Source organism: Panthera leo, chromosome A1, assembly GCF_018350215.1.
Source record: "Panthera leo isolate Ple1 chromosome A1, P.leo_Ple1_pat1.1, whole genome shotgun sequence".
NCBI lineage: Eukaryota > Metazoa > Chordata > Mammalia > Carnivora > Felidae > Panthera > Panthera leo.
In genome coordinates this window covers 140,202,444-140,221,742 of record NC_056679.1, presented here as the reverse complement: position 1 = coordinate 140,221,742, position 19,299 = coordinate 140,202,444, and the positions used below count along the sequence as shown (strand labels likewise).

At 41.0% G+C, this 19,299-nt stretch overlaps 1 protein-coding gene across 1 annotated transcript in view; it reads right to left on the bottom strand.

Moving 5' to 3' along the window:
• The window catches only part of SV2C (synaptic vesicle glycoprotein 2C), a 160,914-nt gene that overhangs the window by 102,218 nt on the left and 39,397 nt on the right, over nt 1–19,299 (bottom strand). Inside the window, exon 2 of the mRNA XM_042941399.1 lies at nt 9,077–9,257. Coding sequence (XP_042797333.1) covers nt 9,077–9,257 — 181 coding nt within the window. The remainder of the gene's footprint in view (nt 1–9,076; nt 9,258–19,299) is intronic.

Sequence of the window (19,299 nt, the reverse complement as noted above, 5' to 3'; positions counted from 1 at the left end):
CAGCTAGGCGTCTGGCTTTGGCTCAGGTCATGATCTCATGGTTCTTGGGTTCTAGCCCCACGTGGGGCTCTGTGTTGACAGCTTGGAGCCTGGAGCCTGCTTTGGATTCTGTGTCTCCCTCTCTCTCTGCCCTTCCCCCATTTGCGCTCTGTCTCTGTCTCTATCTCAAAAATAAACACTCAAAAATTAAAAAAAAAAAAGTATAAAGAAGCTAAAAAAAAACTGTGTTAAAACACATTCTAGAATAAGTTGGGACCACTCTCCAACCCTATTCTACACGCACGTGCGCCCCCATCTGTGAGCGTACACACACACACACACACACACACACACATACACACGCACCCCACCTCAAAAGGTCTACATATGACTCAATACCAGGCATCTTGTGAATATCATGAAACATATTTATTTTCCTCAATAATCTAAGGCAAATTCATGAGCGGGATATTGTATACGGCAAAGGGTGTGTCAGCTTTACAGACAAAATATCTCCTCTGTCGGGAATATGAGACACATAAGTTAAGTCAGTTTAGCACAGCAGGATGAAAGAGAATGCCAAATATTAATGTCTGCACAAACTTCACTGAGAAACTGAGAAGACTGATGATCTTAAGGCTGCAAATTTCACAGCCTTACCTCATACTAGTCCAGTTCAGACGGCAGCTATGGTAGATTATGTTGGTCCCTGTACCTCATCATACTGGTTTAGGCTGGCTACTGAGGCAAAGATAGGGAAGAGTTCAGGGTTTTGCAATAAAAGAGGGAGGCTATGGATAAAAAGAGTAATTGTACTTAAAATGGCTTGAAATATGACAGTTTAGAGGAAAAATTACGGAATGTCTGATGAGTTCTTGTCCTGAGGAGGGATTCTATTGAGTAATTCTGTTCTGCTCTAATTCCCCAGTAAGCATGTAACAAAGAATAATTTCATTCTAACTTATTTCACCATGTGATTGTCAAATGGTCCTTCACCTCAATCTTCCATCTTCCATTTCCACTGGGAAATGGGGCATTAGGTGAGGACAGAATTCAGGAGGAAGTTTAATATGCACTGTAAAGTCACATGCTCCATACTGATAATATGCAGAGGGCGAAGTCTACCCGAGCTGACTCTGACAGCTTTTACTAAGATGGGTATTATGGGCTTATAAAAAGAATACTGAATGGTGAAGTCTATACTGGGTATAGTCTGTACAATTACAAGAAAGTTGCATGAAAATATCCTTTTAATCCTCACTCAGAATCAACAAAAAAAATGAAAATCAATGACACTGAACTGCCAGGCAAATTGCACAGCAATTCAGAACCAATTCATTATGCTTTATTGAATTGGACCCAGAAATAAACAATTAAAGCAGCAGTCCTGAAGAAGGACTTTTCAGTGACTTCCTTTTCATGAAAGCAAACAGACTACTACAGAGGCTTAGAGAAAAGAGTACAGATCTAATGGTTCCTGAATGGGCTGGGTTCACACAGAAAATGAGATTGCTGCATTGATTAGAAAGCACCTGTTCATTACAGTACTCAAGATAGAAACAGGAGAACACTTACTGGTAACCGAACCAGTCATCAAATCAAGAGTGGGAATCTCCCATACCCAGGGGCAGTGCTAAAGGATGTGTGGTTTGGGTACCTCTAGTTTTCCACTCTCCAAAGCCACAGATTTAAACAAAAACTCATATTCTTTGATATGGGCAGTTGTTATTTTCTCAATATTAGGTAAAGTATGGATAGAATAACTGGTAGAAAACTTGACTATTTTAAAAAATATTGAGATGTAAATATCTAATTTGGATAAAAGATGTGTTTCTAAGAAAACAGCTTCAGTACAACTCTCTTAGCCCTCGTTTGCAATCAGGTTGCTACCCTAAGCCCCCGAATCTATAGCATCCACAGCAGCACAGATACTATGCATGGTGGGGGGGGGGGGGTAGGTGTAGCGTAGATCAGGATTCTAATGCTGTCTTGAAAAACAAAATTAGGGGCGCCTGGGTGGCGCAGTCGGTTAAGCGTCCGACTTCAGCCAGGTCATGATCTCGCGGTCCGTGAGTTCGAGCCCCGCGTCAGGCTCTGGGCTGATGGCTCGGAGCCTGGAGCCTGTTTCCGATTCTGTGTCTCCCTCTCTCTCTGCCCCTCCCCCGTTCATGCTCTGTCTCTCTCTGTCCCAAAAATAAATAAAAAAACGTTGAAAAAAAATTAATCTAGTTCTGGAAAGAACTGGAAGAACGCATTACAGGACCACCTAAACAGTGTCATGAATAAAGGCAGTGACGAACACTACCATGATCTGTAAGAAGTGACGACAAAACACGTGGACTTCTCCAGTCACGTGCTGTGTGCATCCAGTCATCCACTCCTCCACTCACCCTCTCCCCGAGCTACCATTTTACCTGTCCTCCACCCCACCCCCTCCAGCCAGTCTCTGGGCGAAGCACATCACGGTTGCTGGAGGTACAGGTGTGAAGAACACAAGTCTCTGCCCTCAAGGAGCTGACAGAGTCTTTTCTAAAGAGCACATATGTGGGGGCGCCTGGATGGCTCAGTCGGTTAAGCGGCCGACTTCGGCTCAGATCATGATCTCGCGGTTGTGAGTTCGAGCCCTGTGTGGGGCTCTGTGCTGACAGCTCAGAGCCTGGAGCTTGCTTCAGATTCTGTGTCCCTCTCTCTGACCCTCCCCTGTTCAGGCTCTGTCTCTCCCTGTCTCAAAAATAAATAAACGTTAAAAAAAATTAAAAAAAAAAGAGCACATATGGCTAATTTCTCACAATTATACACTATAAGTCTGGAAGGTCTTTTGCTCTGTTACATCTTTCTTGGGATCAACAGAACCTTTGCCAAAGAGCAACTGGGAAATAAGTGTCCAAAAGGTCAACCTTTATGTTGGAAATTCTCATATAAGCCATTGTCTAAGATAGTGCTTTCCGAAAGAAGTATCATGTGAGCCACATATATAACTTTAAATTTTCTAGAAAAGATATTAAGACAAAGAGGAAAACAATCAGCTGAAGTTAGTTTTAATATATATTCATTTAACTCAATATATGTTCAAATATTATCATTTTAACATGTAATCCATATACAAATTATTAATGAGGTATTTGCACCCTTTTATATGTGCTAAGTCTTTGAAACCAGTGTTATGTATTTTGCATTTACAGCACATCTCAATCTGGCTGCATTTCAAGTGCTTGGTAGTTACATGCTGCCCGTTGGACAACACAGGCCTAAGAAAACAATGACTTACTGTTCACAATCCAGGTGTGTGATTACTTTTGGATCAAAAATAATTTAATCTGTTGCCTCATCTTTCACAGTAGCACTGATTCTCTGGGTCAGAAACCTTTCTGAATTGATTTGTTCAAAATGTTTATTTAGTGTCTATCATGTATTGGGCACTGTGTCATATGAAATCAGAGATACTTCTCATTGAATCCGAGACAGCACAGCCTGGTGGTATAAACGTGGATTCTGGAGCCAGACTGCCTGTGTACAACTACATAACTTGCTATGTGACCTTGGACAGTTATTTAACCTCTCTGTGCCTCAATTTCCCTATCTAGAAAATGGGTAGAATAAAGGGTATCTTCTTCATAGGGTCACCATGAGGTTTAAGGGAGTCAATATTATAAGTGCTTAACATAGCATCTCTTGTAGGGCAAGCACATACAGGCATTTGATAAAACACATTTTAAGAGTTTCGCAAATTTTGAAATGAGTCTGCATTTTTCAAATATGATAAGGAAATCAAATGTATCTTAAGAGAAAGACTACTTTAAGGGGAGAACCTTATACAGTTCAGAATGAGACTAAAACTCAGAAGACCTGAGGATCTAGTGAACATTTGGAAGCTGCTTAATCTATCTGTGACACTAGCTTCTAATTAAAAAAAAAAAGCATAATATTTTTGCATACCTACTTATTAAAAATGTTGTGGGAATAAATGAGATGCTCAGTATAAAACACTGAAGAATTCCAGTTAGTGGGGATCATTTCTACAAAGCGATGGTATTCTGGTTCTAATGAAGTTAATAGAGGGATATTGAAAGTAGCTCTGAAGTATGCATTTGTGAGGCTCCGTTTGCAGAAGGAGTAATGGCTATTTGTTCAGTCTGATATACAGACACACAGAAATTTCATTTTGATTCTGTTGCTGTTATATTTTCCTCCTGACCTTTATGCCAGGCCCTCGGTGAGAAGCTTCCAACTCTGACGTTGCCCAGCATTTGAAACATTACAATTCCCATAATTAACAGTGACTGGAAACAAATAATTTAATTCTGGGGCAAATGAAAATGAATCAGTAGTGTCAACTCCATTTCCTCTCTTCCTAATTTTCTGTAACAAAAGAGGAAAGGGAAGTGTCTATTCCCTGGTGTGAGATTCACTTAGGAAAGTGAGAGACAGATGAATAATTGGTGATGTCCTATTCCTCATTCTCACTGTTGTCTCCAGCTAGAAAATCATTCTTTGTACCGAATAAATATTTAAAGGCACACAAAATACAGCAGCTGGACATATTTATGTTTCTAACAAAATATACTCATGACTTGGTGTGGGAAATTAAGAGGAAAGCACATTTAAAGGCAATAAAACCACAAACTCAGGTAGACCGCAGGCTAAGTGAAGTAATCCTTCCCAGTCTCCCTCATCTGCAGAGATAGGAATATAACACAGTGCTGTCGATGCTTCAGCAATGAAATAAGACAGAACAGCTGGCAACCAGTGGCATTTGCAATAAAATCAACATGAAGGTATCTTGACCTTGGATTCAGAATGCAGTTTACTTATGTACAGAGTTGCTAGTTCAAAAGGACTAAGTTGTGACTTCAGTCCTAGCTGTGTCTTCCTGGTTCCATCACTGAACCAAAATCTGCAAAATGAAGGCTCTGCCTATGACCCAGAAATTCTCTTCCTCCTCTGCAATCCCTAGTGTGTGGAACTGGTGGACAGGTGGTAGACCAATGTGGAGATTCTTTCAGTAACGATGTCTATTCCAATTATGCATTCTGGAACTGGGAAATGACCATAGGATGGATTCAGTGGGTACCGTGGGTCCCGCTTTGAGACGGACCTGAGCTACAGCTCTATGATCTCCCAAGCACCATAAGCCCCTACTCTGACTGGTGAACCTCAGTGACAGTTTGGATTTCCTGGAATTAGTGTCACTTCAGAGCCAGTGCCTAGTAAGCCCCCTCCCCCCAAAGTCTGATTATCTCCTTTCCCCTCAGCAGTGTAACCCTGGCAAAAGGCCATAAGTCTCTTGGGGAAGGCTGAATGAAAGATTAACAGTGCATAGTTTCAGTAGTATACTGATGTCCTGAAGAGACTGTCTCCCCTTTATTTGAGGCATTCTGGGTCTGTAAACTGGCTCAAGTCAGGGAATTCACTGATGGGCCATGACTCTCTCATGAGCCTCATGCCTTTTATGATTCAAGTTAAGCTTTCTTTCACTTGACCTAGACTTCTTCTGCTTATCCAGACCAACTAAGACTATAGCAAGCTTCCTATCTATTTCACTTCTGGCAACACCACAATCAAGTGGCCAATACAACAGGTCTAACCACCCGTGGGACTGGTGTCCTTTACAGGTAACGATGCCCACCTTGCCTTGAGCAGACAGGCCCCATCCTCTTGGAATTTACAAGCTGGAGGAGGAGAGAAATTAACACATGAAAAGCAAATATTTTGCAGGTTCTGTAGTGAGAGCCACTGGAAGGGCTGGTCTCGGGATGCCCTGGTCTTTCTGATGCCCTGAGCTCTAAGAGTTCTGGGAGAACTTCTGATAGCAGAAAAGATGGCATGAGCCATAGTCCTGGGAAACACATGGAGCATTGACAGGTGTGAGCATCAGAGGCCCATGACAGAAAAACACCAACCTTCTGAAACCTTATTTCCTTGGTCATCTAGTTTTACTCAGTTTAGAACTCAGATCAGATGGGGATGACGGGAGCTCTTACCTAAGTACAAACAACAAGATCTCTGGAGAAAGCAGAGCCTTGGCTGAACTGGCCCAGAGATTCAGAGAGTGAATCAGGGTGTCCAGATGGAACTTGAGAGATGCCGAGAAAAGCCCTCTATCACAGAGAGAGCGTCTCACATGTTGTGTGTAGGTGACATGGCTCATAAACTCAGCCAAGGAACAAAGATAACTTTCTTCATTTTCCTTAACAACTTCATTTCTCCAGTCCCCTCAGCAGCTGGATCCCACAAAACTCTGGGTGTTTTGCACCTGAACTTCCCCTTCAGCCCCCCGCCCCCAGCCTAGGGAATCTCCATCTCTTTTCACAAAAGAAGAATCAGGCGGGAAAGCCTGAATGACTCTCCTAAGGTCCCCAGTAAAGGGCAAGGGTGTGGTGAACTTGGATTTCTGGACTCCCAGCACTGTGCCAACTTGGCGAAGGCACAGTGTGTTAGCCTCTGGTATCACAATTTATGGAGCCTAGCTGAGTTAGCAATACACAGACTGTGCTTTGCCAGGTAGATTATGTTATTTAGAAGTCAGCAGCCCTGAACTGCTGGCTGAGGAATGATTTGTCTGCGACAGGGAAGTGGATGATATCCTGAATATATCCAGGCAGTGTCTGCTTCTGTACTGCCCTTGAATTAACTTCTAGGCAGTCCATTAGCCTGGAGTATTTTGCAACCACCATAATAGCCCTTTTCTCTGCAGTCAATTGGGTTGACCACGTCATAATCCAGAACTGGCAATTAAAACTGCTATAATGATTTGACCACAGTCGGGGACTTTTGAGTCCATGGATATCACTGCAATTTCCTGGATACGATTGTAAATGGAAAGGACTAGAATGTTCAGAACTTAGGTGTTAGCCTTTTCGCGGAAGGCTTATGGTATTACGTCGCTAAGAAAAAGTAGAAAGGAGACTTAGCCTTTCCTGGTGGCAAGAATGCCTTATCCTATGGACCCCGAGAAGGTCCTTTAAACAAATAGCCCCAGACAACACCTGTTCTTCCTCAGGGACCCTGGCTCACTCAGCATTAGGTCTGCTGCAGCCCCTTGAATCCATGATCCAAATTACCTCCCCAGGTTGCCCTGTGTATCGCCAATATCATACAGAGCTCTGAGCACCAAGGGTCCCCTCTGCTGAGGAAAGGCCTTCTTGCTCTATCATTAAAAAGCAAATGATTGATTCTGATAACTTGTTTCTCAAGGAAAAAATATTCTTACACTTTCCCAAACTTTCCAATTTTCTTGGTTTATTGCAATGATCTACTGGAATGTCTTTACTCTAAGGAGAGCTCTTGAAATTTGGGCAACTTACTCACATATTTGCAAAGTTCCCACTGTGTGCAGAGCATAGCATACAAAGGTCTATAAGAAGATGAAAAAGCACATTAGAAAAATCTGTGGATAACCCACCAATCTCAATATGCACACACATCTTGTGGCATAAAGTGATGTAAAAGTCAAATATTTTGAATGAGTTATAAAAGTGATGCATTAGTCTACATGTGGAAATCTTTGAACTCTTGAAGTAACCAGTTATACAGTCTTTCCCTCTGATGCCTTATGTTTCTCTTTATTTTAGCTGTGATTTTAAAGCACTACTTTATGTAATTAAGGAAGACCTGATGTAGTTCTTTGATCTTCTCTTTTGGCAAAACTGTGTTTTGCTGTGTGGGTACCACTCTCATCAACAACCACAACTAATATGCTTCTCAAATTCATAACCCAGGACTGTCTCCTTTCCTTTATTCAGTTATTTACTTTTATTTTATGTTATTCCTATAGATTCATCTTGTGACAGATACCTCAGAAAGAACATCTCTAGGGAAAATAAAGTTCTCAAACAGAAACTTTGTATTTTTACTATTATTTTCCTTGTTGAAGCAGAGTATCTTGGACTCTCCTAATTAAGCTGTTGGGTTTTCCTAAGCTGTGGATTCACTTAGGGTAGTAACAAGCGCTTCAAGCTCTTTAAAGAAAATGGCTCCACCATTGGCTATACAGCTGTCCCCATTATCTGCAATTTCACTTTCCCCAGTTTCAGTTACTTCTGCTATCAGTTCCTCGTGGTCAACTGCAGTCCAGAAGCAGACAATCTTCCTTCTGACTCATCATCAGAAGGTCAATAGTAGCCTAACACTACATCACAATGGCTACATCATTCACCTCACCTCATCTCATCATGTGAGCATTTTATCATCTCACATCATCACAAGAAGAGGAGAGAGTACGGTACAATAGGATATTTTCAGAGAGTATATTCACATAACTGTCATTACAGTATATTGTTATAATTGTTCTATTTTTATTAGTATTGTTGTTGTTAATCTCTTACTGTGCCTAATTGGTAAGTTAAACTTTACCATACATATATATATATATATATATATATATATATACACACACACACACACACACACACACACACACACACATATATATACACACACACATACACATACATACATACATACATAAAAAAATAACCTAGCACATACAGGGTTCAGTACTATCTGCAGTTTCAGGCATCACCTGGGGATTTTGGAACGTATCCCCCGTGAAGAAGGGGGAGCTATGGTACTATGCCATTGCACTTGGCTAACAACACAACTTCTGTTAATTCAGTAAAAATCAGGAACTTATAAAAAGAATGTATTACATCTCAAGAAGTAAGGCTTCCTACCAAGTTAAATACGTTGTTATCATAGATCAATAAAATAACATTTGCTTGAGACACACTCATACTGGATTTAAGAGCAAGCCTGAATGGTTTGAACCTTTAACTAGCTCATAATAGGTAGGACCTTAGCTATTTCTTGCTTAAATTAAATTTTCAGAAGAAAAAGCACTTATGAATGCATTCTGACATAGATTCCATTTAAAGTAAAACCATTTCCTGGAAGTAAAATACTAAAAGAATCAGCCACTAGAACATAGATGTATTCTCTCTTCTCTCCTGTACTTACGGGTCGATAATTATATTTCTAAGAACCAATACTGCAGTTCTTAAGAGATAATTTTTCAGTCATGAGGTCCTCTAGAGTGGAAAACATACACAATTATGAAAAATAAACATATTGCTATAAAATATGAAGGAAAAAACCTTACCCGAATCCAGAAAGTAAGCGACAGAAGAGAAAAAATCCATAACCTTGGACAAAGGACGAAAGGAAGGCAAAAAATCCGTTGATAGACATGCAGATCAAAAGAGACTGCTTCCTCCCCACTTTGTCTGCCAGTCCTCCCCAGAAGAAAGCCCCTGCCATCATCCCGAGGTACACTATGCTGCCTGCAACACACAGAAAACAAAGAAACATGTCAGAGATTGGGAGCAAATGACACATGTAAGAGTAAATGAACAAGAGACAAAATACATTTCAGCATTTGTATGGGAAAAATTTCCTTTAAAAAATATATCCTTCAGGGGTGCCTGGGTGGGTCAGTCGGTTAAGTGCCTAACTCCTGATTTTGGCTCAGGTCATGATCTCATTGTTCATGGGATTGAGCCCTGTGTCAGGTTCCTCACTGACAGTGCAGAGCCTGCTTGGGATTCTCTCTCTCTCTCTCTCTCTCTCTCTGCCCCTCCCCTCCTTGCTCTCTCTCTCTCTCTCAAAAAAAAAAAAAAAAAAAATATATATATATATATATATATATATATACATATATATATATACACACACACATACATACCCTTCAGGATACACAAATCATCTTTCAAGTTGGAAAGTAAGCTCTCTGTGGGCTACCTTTAGCTGTCATGATCAATGACAAAAAGACAAAACTGCAATGTTCTCACCAACCTCGTGATAATGGGTACATAGTGCACAGGCACAAGGAGGCTCCGCCCAGAACAATCCTGGAGTTTGACTCTCAGGCATGTCACCTTTGGTCCAAATGCCCAGCTTAGCACCATGACAAGGTCAAGATGGGAGACTGAGTCAAGGGGTCCCTGATCAAATGGGTCCCTCAGCCTGCTTCAAATCTCTGCCTTTAGCAGATGAATGGACCAAGGCCAGACTCTTATAGACTCTCTAGAGGATTCCATGTATCTTTCTCCCTGATTTCCCCTGAAAGTCCTGGCCCTTCCTGGGGAAGGTAGGTTTAGAGATTATAAGAATTAATCTTAAAATAGTCTCAAACTTTGCTCATAAGAGAAAATATTCTCTTGGATCAGAAGCTTAAGGAGTCTAAGGAGAAGAAAAACAGCTGTTGTAGTTTGGGAACTGTTAAACTTATCAGTTTATGGCTGTAAGCTTATGGCTTTACTTCCATAGCGGAAACAGATGCAAAATTAAGAGTTATATCGATGTCCCTCTTGGTGTCATTGCGAATACACACGTGAATTTTCTAACTCACTTGCTTCTTCTAAAAAACCAGGCCCCCAGAAGCCCTGTCCCAAATCTTTCTCAGGATGAAATAATATGAGGTATGGAAAAGTTACTTCAGGGAAGTTTCTAAAAGGGTGTGCCAATGTCTAGGGGAAACGACATAGTTCATAAATGAAAGTCTATTCTATCTGGATGTGGCATTTAAAAAGCTGCTACAACATCTCATAACCATTTCTGCTTTTCCCCCACTTCACCAAACCACCTCTTCAACAGTTCCTTTTCAAAGGCACATTCAAGATACTCAGCAGCATTAAAGTAACAAGTTAAAAAAACACAATTTATTGCTTCAGATTAGTTTGGGAAATATCCTATTTAAAAACTCACCCTGAATTCATTTGCTTAATACACAGCTAATGGATCAATATGAGACCCAGAAGGAGAACATCTGGTAAAGGCTGATGACCTTGACATCAATGACCTGTGGACGCTGCTTTGCAGATAGCTGAGTATGAGCAGCTACAATGGATGGCAAATTTTGGAACAAATGTGCAGGAAGACAAAACAAAAGCCATTTTCATTTAGATGGGGGTACTGCAAAGGGGTGAGTGGTCATCCTCTGTCTTGGTGGGAATGACATGTTTTTCCCTATACTACGGGGCTAACGATACAGAGATCATCCTTCTCAAAAAAAAAAAAAAAAAAAAAAAAAAGATACTCAAATCACAAAGCCCAGTGCATGGTCACCAGACAGTTTAAAGACTGTATCAGCACAAGGCAAAGGAATTCCCAAAGGAGACAGATTCACCCAGAGAAATGCATATGAAGCAATCTCTTATTTATAGCATAAGAGGCTCAAGTTGGCTACTCATGCCTCTCAGAAGAATAATCAGTAGCAAAGCTTTTCATAATACCTGTTTCTTTAAAAATGCCTACAGACCAGAAGGTGAGCTCCCATAGATCAGGAGGGGCCTATGGCTGCTGCAGCCTAAAGATGTGGCAGTCTCTCTTGTAGTCCCAGCCTCAAAGACAAAAACTGGTCACCAGCAATTGCTGAACCCTTACCAGCTCTAAGTGCATGAATTAATGTGTTTACTCCTCACAACAATCCTTTGAGGTTAATACTGCGGAACCGAGTCACTGGCACAGAGAAGTTAATGATTTGACCATCGAAAAGTTAGTGGTGACTACGTCCCAGCCCATCAGCAGTTCTTTGTGTAATGTTGTTAACAACTCCTTTAACAATCCTGGCTGCCCTCCTGTGAAAACATCACAGTTCATCCAGGCCCCTCTGTGGGGGTACCATCTAGAACTGAAAGCACTATTTCACATGTCTCTGAGGTGTCTTCTCCTTAACTCACAGAATTAGAGTTAAGTCCAGGGTAGCAGAGTATGATAGACAGGAGCGAGGGGCAAATGCTGCCTCATTCTTCCCAAGCATATGACAAGGGGTGCACCCCTTGTTCTCTGACATTCCAAATGGGCATGTCCCCAGCCATTGATGGGAGGTAAGGGGGTCAATGCTGAAAATAGCTCAGTGGTGCCAAGGAAAAATGAAAATCTAGTGTTCTTGCTAAAAATGACATGCAGTGTTTCAAAGGAGGGCAACTCCTTCCATTGTCTGGTTGTAGGAGGCATGATGCTCCTGCTGGACTGGGCTCTATATCCTAGCATCCTCCTTATTCTTAAGTCGGTCACCTGTTGCCTCATCTTCACTAAGCCAGACCACAGATTTATGAAGTCATGATTCCAGCACTTTAAGAACTCATAACTCGTTGCTAGATTTTCCCACCTGGCAGTAGTATGAGAACACGGCCCCACCATGTGAACTTCTTAAAGCTCAGGTACAGTAAAGGCTGCATGAGCTGGGCTTGCCCTTGACTTCTGGAATGGAGATAGCTCAGTGATTTGACAAGGGGCAGAACACCCTCATTTATCGTTAGCACTGTGTACTTAAGCAACCCCAAAATAATACTCATTAGAGATTTTAATATATAAAAGAGTAAAATAAAAATGGCCCATCCTTCAGTTCCTCTTTCCTTATTTATAAAAATATATAATATATATACTATTTATATTTTGTATTATAAAATATATTTTATATAATAATTTAAATATAATATATTTTATATAATATAATTTTATGCAATTTTAAAATAAAATATATATTTTAAATAAATTATATTTTACATAATAAAATATTTTTTATTTTATATAACATATTATATATAATATATATTTTATATACTATATTATATTATTTTATATTACATATATTTTCTATATTATTTTATATAATATATTATATATTGTATATTCTCTCCTGCTCTTGACCTTCTTCCCAGAGGTAACTATTATCAATTTTTCTTCTTCCAGAAAGTTTATACCTACAAATATAGAAAAATGGATAGCCTTCAGGAACATTTTTTTGTTCCTGCATAATATTTATCTTTTCTCTTGTGTTTGGGATTTCCAAACTTAGCAAACCAGAAATAAATCTCTGTCAGAAATTTAATAACTATACTTCAAGATACATTTAATATATTTCAGAAAAGCACTCACTATAACTACTAGGGGAAAATCAAACAGTTATTTTTCTGTCTTGTATTTTTTTATATGCCTAAAATAAATATGCCTCAATCTCCTTAAAAGAGAGAATATTAAAGTCAATTTTAAAGAACTTCTTGAGCACCCACTATGCCTGATTTTTCCTGAAGTGCTAGAAATATAAGGATTTATAAGTCCTGATCCCTGAACTTACAAAAGAAAAACTTAGCAAACCTTTATCTGATGCCTACTTGGAGCCAGGAAAAGAGGCAGACAGTTACACACCCATTATTTTACACAACCCTCCCAACAACCCCATCTGATCGTGGCCACTGATGAGTGGAGCATCCAGGCCAAAACCTTCCATGGCTTCCTGGGGACATATGACCAGGACAAAACAGTGCTGAAGTGCACCCTCAGGGACCTGGGTTCCAAGTCGCTGAACTCTTTCTATTCCATCCAGATGGCTTAAGGAGCTCATAATTCAGTGAGGGAGACATCAGGCACATAACAGAATGAGCCCAGCCATGAAGTGTGTGCTCCAGTGGAGGTGTAACTGGGGCAGGGGGACGAGAGGTGGCTACTAATTCTGACTGTGGCATCTGGAAAGGGTTCACTGAGAACAGAATATTTGGGAGGATTCTGAAGGATAAGAAAGATTTCAAGATGGCATTAAATTCCTCCACAACTGATAGGTTTAGCAAAATGAAATGTAGTGTCAAGTTGAATCTTCACTTCTATTCTGGCTAAAAATATGTTTCACATCTAGGGGCACCTGGGTGGCTCAGTCTGTTAAGGTTCCGACTTCAGCTCAGCTCATGATCTCACGGCTGGTGAGTTTGGGCCCCGCATGGGGCTCTGTGCTGACAGCTTGGAGCCTGGAGCCTGGAGCCTACTTGGGATTCTGTGTGTGTGTGTGTGTGTGTGTGTGTGTGTGTGTGTGTGTGTGTGTGTGTCTGCCCCTCCCCTGCTTAAACTGTGTGCGTGTCTCTCTCTCAAAAATACATAAACATTTACAATATTAAAGAAAGAAAATGTTTCAGCTCTAAAGATAACAATCTTTTGATCATACATTGCATATTATTGGTAATTAGACTGTCCCTCTGGGTACGCCATGGACAGGATTCAGCCTCTCCAGTAGCTTATTGGAGACAAACAGCACAGTTACAGGATTTATTTGTGGATTTTACGACCTAATTATAAGACAAACCTTTGAATGTTAGCAAGGGCACGAAGTGAATAAAACTGGAAACACTCTGGGACTGTCAGAATCCAAATTGTATTTCCTGGCTTGTTTTCATATTTCTATTTTGTCTTCCCTGTATGATGATGAGGATTCTCTGAAAACGCAGAGCAGGGATGTGCTTTTGACACAAACCAGCCTCCTGCTCTCCACACTTCATGATGCTGCTAATGGTCAGAGTTCAGAGGTCCCTTATCTTACGGACGGGAAAACTGACGCTGTGAGAAGCCAGTACCTGAAATCAAATCTTCTAGATCCTTGCTCCTCAGATTATGACCTCTGAACCAACAGCACCAGCACCCTGGAGGCACATGCTAGAAATGGGGACTCTTAAGGCTCCACTCCACCCCTACAGAAGTCAGAAGCTACATCTGAACACGATTCCCACAGATCTGTGCACACTTAAGAATCTGAAAGCACTTTTAGGCTGGTGTGCTTTCCATTAAAACACTTAACATTTTTTTTTCTTTTTTACTTAAAGTTTGTATTCGTGTAATACATATTTGACAGGAGGAGATGCGGGCTATCTCATATTTTAATTCCAAACACACAGAACAAGCAAGATCTCCCTACACAAGCTGCAGATGTGTCAAGGGCAAGGAGAAACCTTGTGCCTCCCCTAGGACCTGCCTGCCCAGGACTAGCTAGAGGCAGAACTCCAATGTGAGAGGCCAGGCTGTGACTCTCAGATCCTTTCTGGAATTGAATGAAGATTCTAGTTCAGCTGGGCTTCCAGGAGGCTCAACCTGACCTGAGGCTCACTCTACTCTTACCACAGCTCAGGCTCAGTGCACCCGACCCAGCCTCTCATTCTTTCAGAAGACCAAAAGAGGCCTCAGGCATGACTTCCTCACTAAAGCATTTTCTAACATGGGGGCTGATTCCATTTATTTAATCATACCCTTATTTCCCCTGATGAATATCACATTTCCATTTCTGTCTCTTTTCTAATAAGCTGCTTTTGATTCTTTATGACAATACCTAAGGGCCACATCTTCTCCCCCAGCACCATTTTAAACCACATTTAAACTAAGCAGAACAATTTTAAGAAATGTATATAGTAGTTTTTCTCATAGAAATGTTTAACCAGGTTTTTAAACATTGTTTTAAGCACTTCAGTTATCCAGGGCTAATGCATTACTCTATAATTCATTGCAGCATTTATTTACAAATTGGATTTCTGCAAAAATCATTCTGTGGCAGTATTCTGAATTCAATGATAAATAATCTCCATGAGGCAATGATCACATTCACCTTTTAAAAGGGAATTTTTGAGGCGCCTGGGTGGCTCAGTCGGTTAAGCATCTGACTTCAGCTCAGGTCACGATCTCACGGTCCATGAGTTCGAGCCCCGCGTCGGGCTCTGGGCTGATGGCTCAGAGCCTGGAGCCTGCTTCCGATTCTGTGTCTCCCTCTCTCTCTGCCCCTACCCCGTTCATGCTCTGTCTCTCTCTGTCTCAAAAATAAATAAACGTTAAAAAAAAAAAAAGGGAATTTTCTTAGGATAAAACAAATTTTCAAGTCAAAGAAAAATAAAAATAAGCCTAATTTGAAAAGATATACAGACCCCTTATGTTTATTGCAGCACTATTTACAATAACCAAGATATGGAAGCCACGGAGGTGTCCGTTGATATATGAATAGATAAGGAAGATGTCACACACACACACACACACACACACACACACACAGGAATATTATGCAGCCATAGAAGGATAAGATTGTGCCATTTATGACAACGTGGATGGAACTAGAGGGTATAATTCTAAGTGAAATAAGTCAGAGAAAGACAAATCCTGTATGATTTCACTCATATGTGGAATACAAAACAAAACAAAACAAAAAGAAAACAGAAACAGATCCATAAATACAGAGAACAAAGTGGTGATCGCCAGAGGACAGGGAGGTGACTGGATAGGCAAAATGGGTGTAGAGAAGTCAAAGATACAGGCTTCCAGTTATGGAATGAATAAATCCTGGGGATGAAAGGTACAGCAGAGGAAGTATAGTCAGGGTATTGTATTCGTGTTGTATAGTGATGTATGGTAGCTAAACCTGTAGTGAACATAGCACAATATAAAGAACCGTCAGATCGTCAAGTCGTGCACCTGAAACAAATGTAACATCGTATGTCAACTACACTTCAACTAAAAACAAATACGGCTATGCTGCAAGAGAAGTCGGACTTGGGCCATAGCCACACCCCTGTGATAGGATCTATAGTGATACATGTGAAAAAGCCAGATTTCAGACTGTTGTTATTTGAATACACGTGCAGATAAGTGCTGCTTTTTCTAAAGGCTATGATCAAATTTTAGAATCGTTGTGTTTTTTTTGCCTGCCACACTTGGACTGGATATAGTACTGGACATAAACTTAGCCTTTGGCAGATACACTAACTTTTTCATGCAGGAGTCTATCTCCACAAGGTATCACTTATCAAAGAGGACCTTGTTCATACAGCAGTATTTGGCCTAATATTTCTTTTTTCTTTTTAAAATTTTTGTTTAATGTTTATTTATTTGGGGGAGACAGAGACAGAGTGGGGGAGGGGCAGAGAGCTGGAGACACAGAATCTGAAGCAGCCTCCAGGTTCTGAGCCAGTCAGCACAGAGCCTGATGTGGGACTCGAACCCACGAAGCACAGGATCATGACCTGGGCCAAAGTCGGACACTCAACCGACTGAGCCACCCAGGCACCCCTTGGCCTAATATTTCTTACACTGAGAAATCTTTACATCCTGTCTGGCTAGGGGAAGTTAAGGGGAAGGGTCTGCGGCCTGTACAACTGAAAGGTGCACTCAAGATGAGGAGACATACGAACCTTCTCTATTCTGGCAAGGTGAACAATCCTTTGGGACTTTGAGCATGATTCCTCTTTGTGTAAGGTCCTGAAATGCTAATAGTACTATTGGTGTGAAGTCAAGAGAGAACAGAAGAGAAGGGAATGGTTATGGAAAAGAGACAAGAGGAGGAAAAAGGGGGGCTCGGGGATGGTGTAGAAAGTGCAATTACAGCTTTTGGCCTCCCTTAGCTTGAGTTCTGAAAAGACACCACCTGAAACAGTACTGGAAGAGTTATCTAATTTTTATGTCTGAAAGACTTGATGTATTTATTTATTCATTTGCATTTTGAAACGATTTGAATAAATAAATAATAAACTGAGTAAAATCAAATCAATTAATTTAAATAATTAATAAATGATTAATAGCCTTCCCTTAACCAACCTCTCCCTTTTTCTAATTACCGTTTTTAGTAGCCACAGGTAAGGGCCATTATGTGTCCAAATGCATCTGTGGACTTTCACAAAATCAAATGCAAGTATGGAAAGTGAAAATATCCAAGGCATATGTACAGATGAAAAAGAAAAACCCTTCTAATTTGCAATGGAGAACATCTGCAACAAAAGTCGGCTCACCTTTGCTGGAAAGAACTGTAAATATCAGATGTAGTCTACAGCACATTTCTGACTTACCTTTGGGAAGTCTGACATTTAAGTCCTGTGGTGCAGGCAGAAACTGATGCAGCCGGCTGCTTGCACAGGCAGGGAACACTGCATCAAACAGCATTACTACTTGTTCCCTAAGTCTACCTGGGAACTGAACAGCTTCCAAAGGCCCCAAGACACTCTCACTGAATCCAGAGAACCAAATGCAGAAGGAGAGACCTTATGAGGAAGCCCAGTCTTCTCTAACACCCTTCCCCAAATGGCTAGTATCTAGCATGCCCACTGGATAGAGGAAGAGATATTCAAATATATTTTACATATATAGCTCTGGAGGCCCCAAAAGGGCTATTTCAGCCCCCTTGCTATTCAAAGCATTAAAAGACACAAGTCTTGGGAATGAAGAGCATTACAGAGAGTCATTTTGTGGTATGCCATGAGATCACCTATTGGTTCCATACCAATAGGACCTCTCTCTCTGCAAACTTCCCCTACTCCAGGCCTGTGCTAGGGGAGAGAAGTGGTAACCGAACACTTGTTTCAAAAATCCCAATCAATGAGTCAATAATGAGCAGGTGGTCATTAATTCATAGCTCTTAGTTGAGCTCCTGCTGTAAGTCAGGCATCCTTTGAGCTGTGAGGATAGGGGAAGGGAAGAAGAGTGAGGAACAGTGAGGAGAGGTCCACAAAAATGAAACTCGCATGTACCCTACTCTTGAGCAGCTCACAGTCTTTTGCAGTGGTTTCAGACAATAGCTGCACATCAGAATCATCTGGGGAACTTCAAGAAAAAGAACAGTGATGCCCAGGCCATACCCAGGGATTCTGGTTCTGGGATAGGGCTTAGGTCTTCCTTCCTTCCTTCCTTCCTTCCTTCCTTCCTTCCTTCCTTCCTTCCTTCCTTCCTAAATCCAAGTTAGTTAACATATAGTGTAATAATGATTTCAGGAATAGAATTTCATGATTCATCACTTATATGTAACCTCCAGTGCTCAACCCAGTAGGTGCCCTCCTTAATGACCATCACCCATCCCCCCATCCTACACCCTGCCAGCAACCCTCAGTTTGTTCTCTGTATTTAAGAGTCTTATGATTTGTCTTCCTCTCTGTTTTTATATTATTTTAGGCAATGGTACTTTAAAAACTTGCCAAATGATTCCAATATGAAGCTGGGGCTTTGAACCTTTGGTTTCCTAAGAGATTAAACACATGCAAAAAATTAATTACTATTAAATGAAACACATGCTGTAATTAAGGTGAGTACATTATGCTTAAGGGGAAAAAAAGGAAGGAGTGACTTAATTAGTTCCGCGGAATTCTGAAAAGCTTCCCAGTGAATAATGGTAGGTCATGCTGAGTTTAGACCAAAGAGTAAGAATGCTCCCAGTTAGCCAGGGAACTTCCAAGGGAAAGAAGAGGACTCAGTTAAATGGTTTGGGAGTGTGTGAGAGCATAGCACACTAAGGGGACTCCAGATAGTTGGGGATGCATGGGGTGCAGAGTTCATACTTGGGGACAAGAGTGGCAGGAGACTGGGATGGAAGACAGCCTAGAGTCAACCCAAGGAGATAGCTTTTATCCATTGGGAAACTAAGAAACATGCTGGATATCACTGGAGCCTCAAGAGATCATTCATCAACTGTAGGAAGTGGGGAAGGATGGAGGGGAACATCTAGGGTAAGGCAACTGAGGCCCGAGGGGCCTGGAGCACAACCTATAAGGAAGTAGTAACTCTCAGGTGTCAACTCTGCACTTGTGAAGCCCTGAAAGT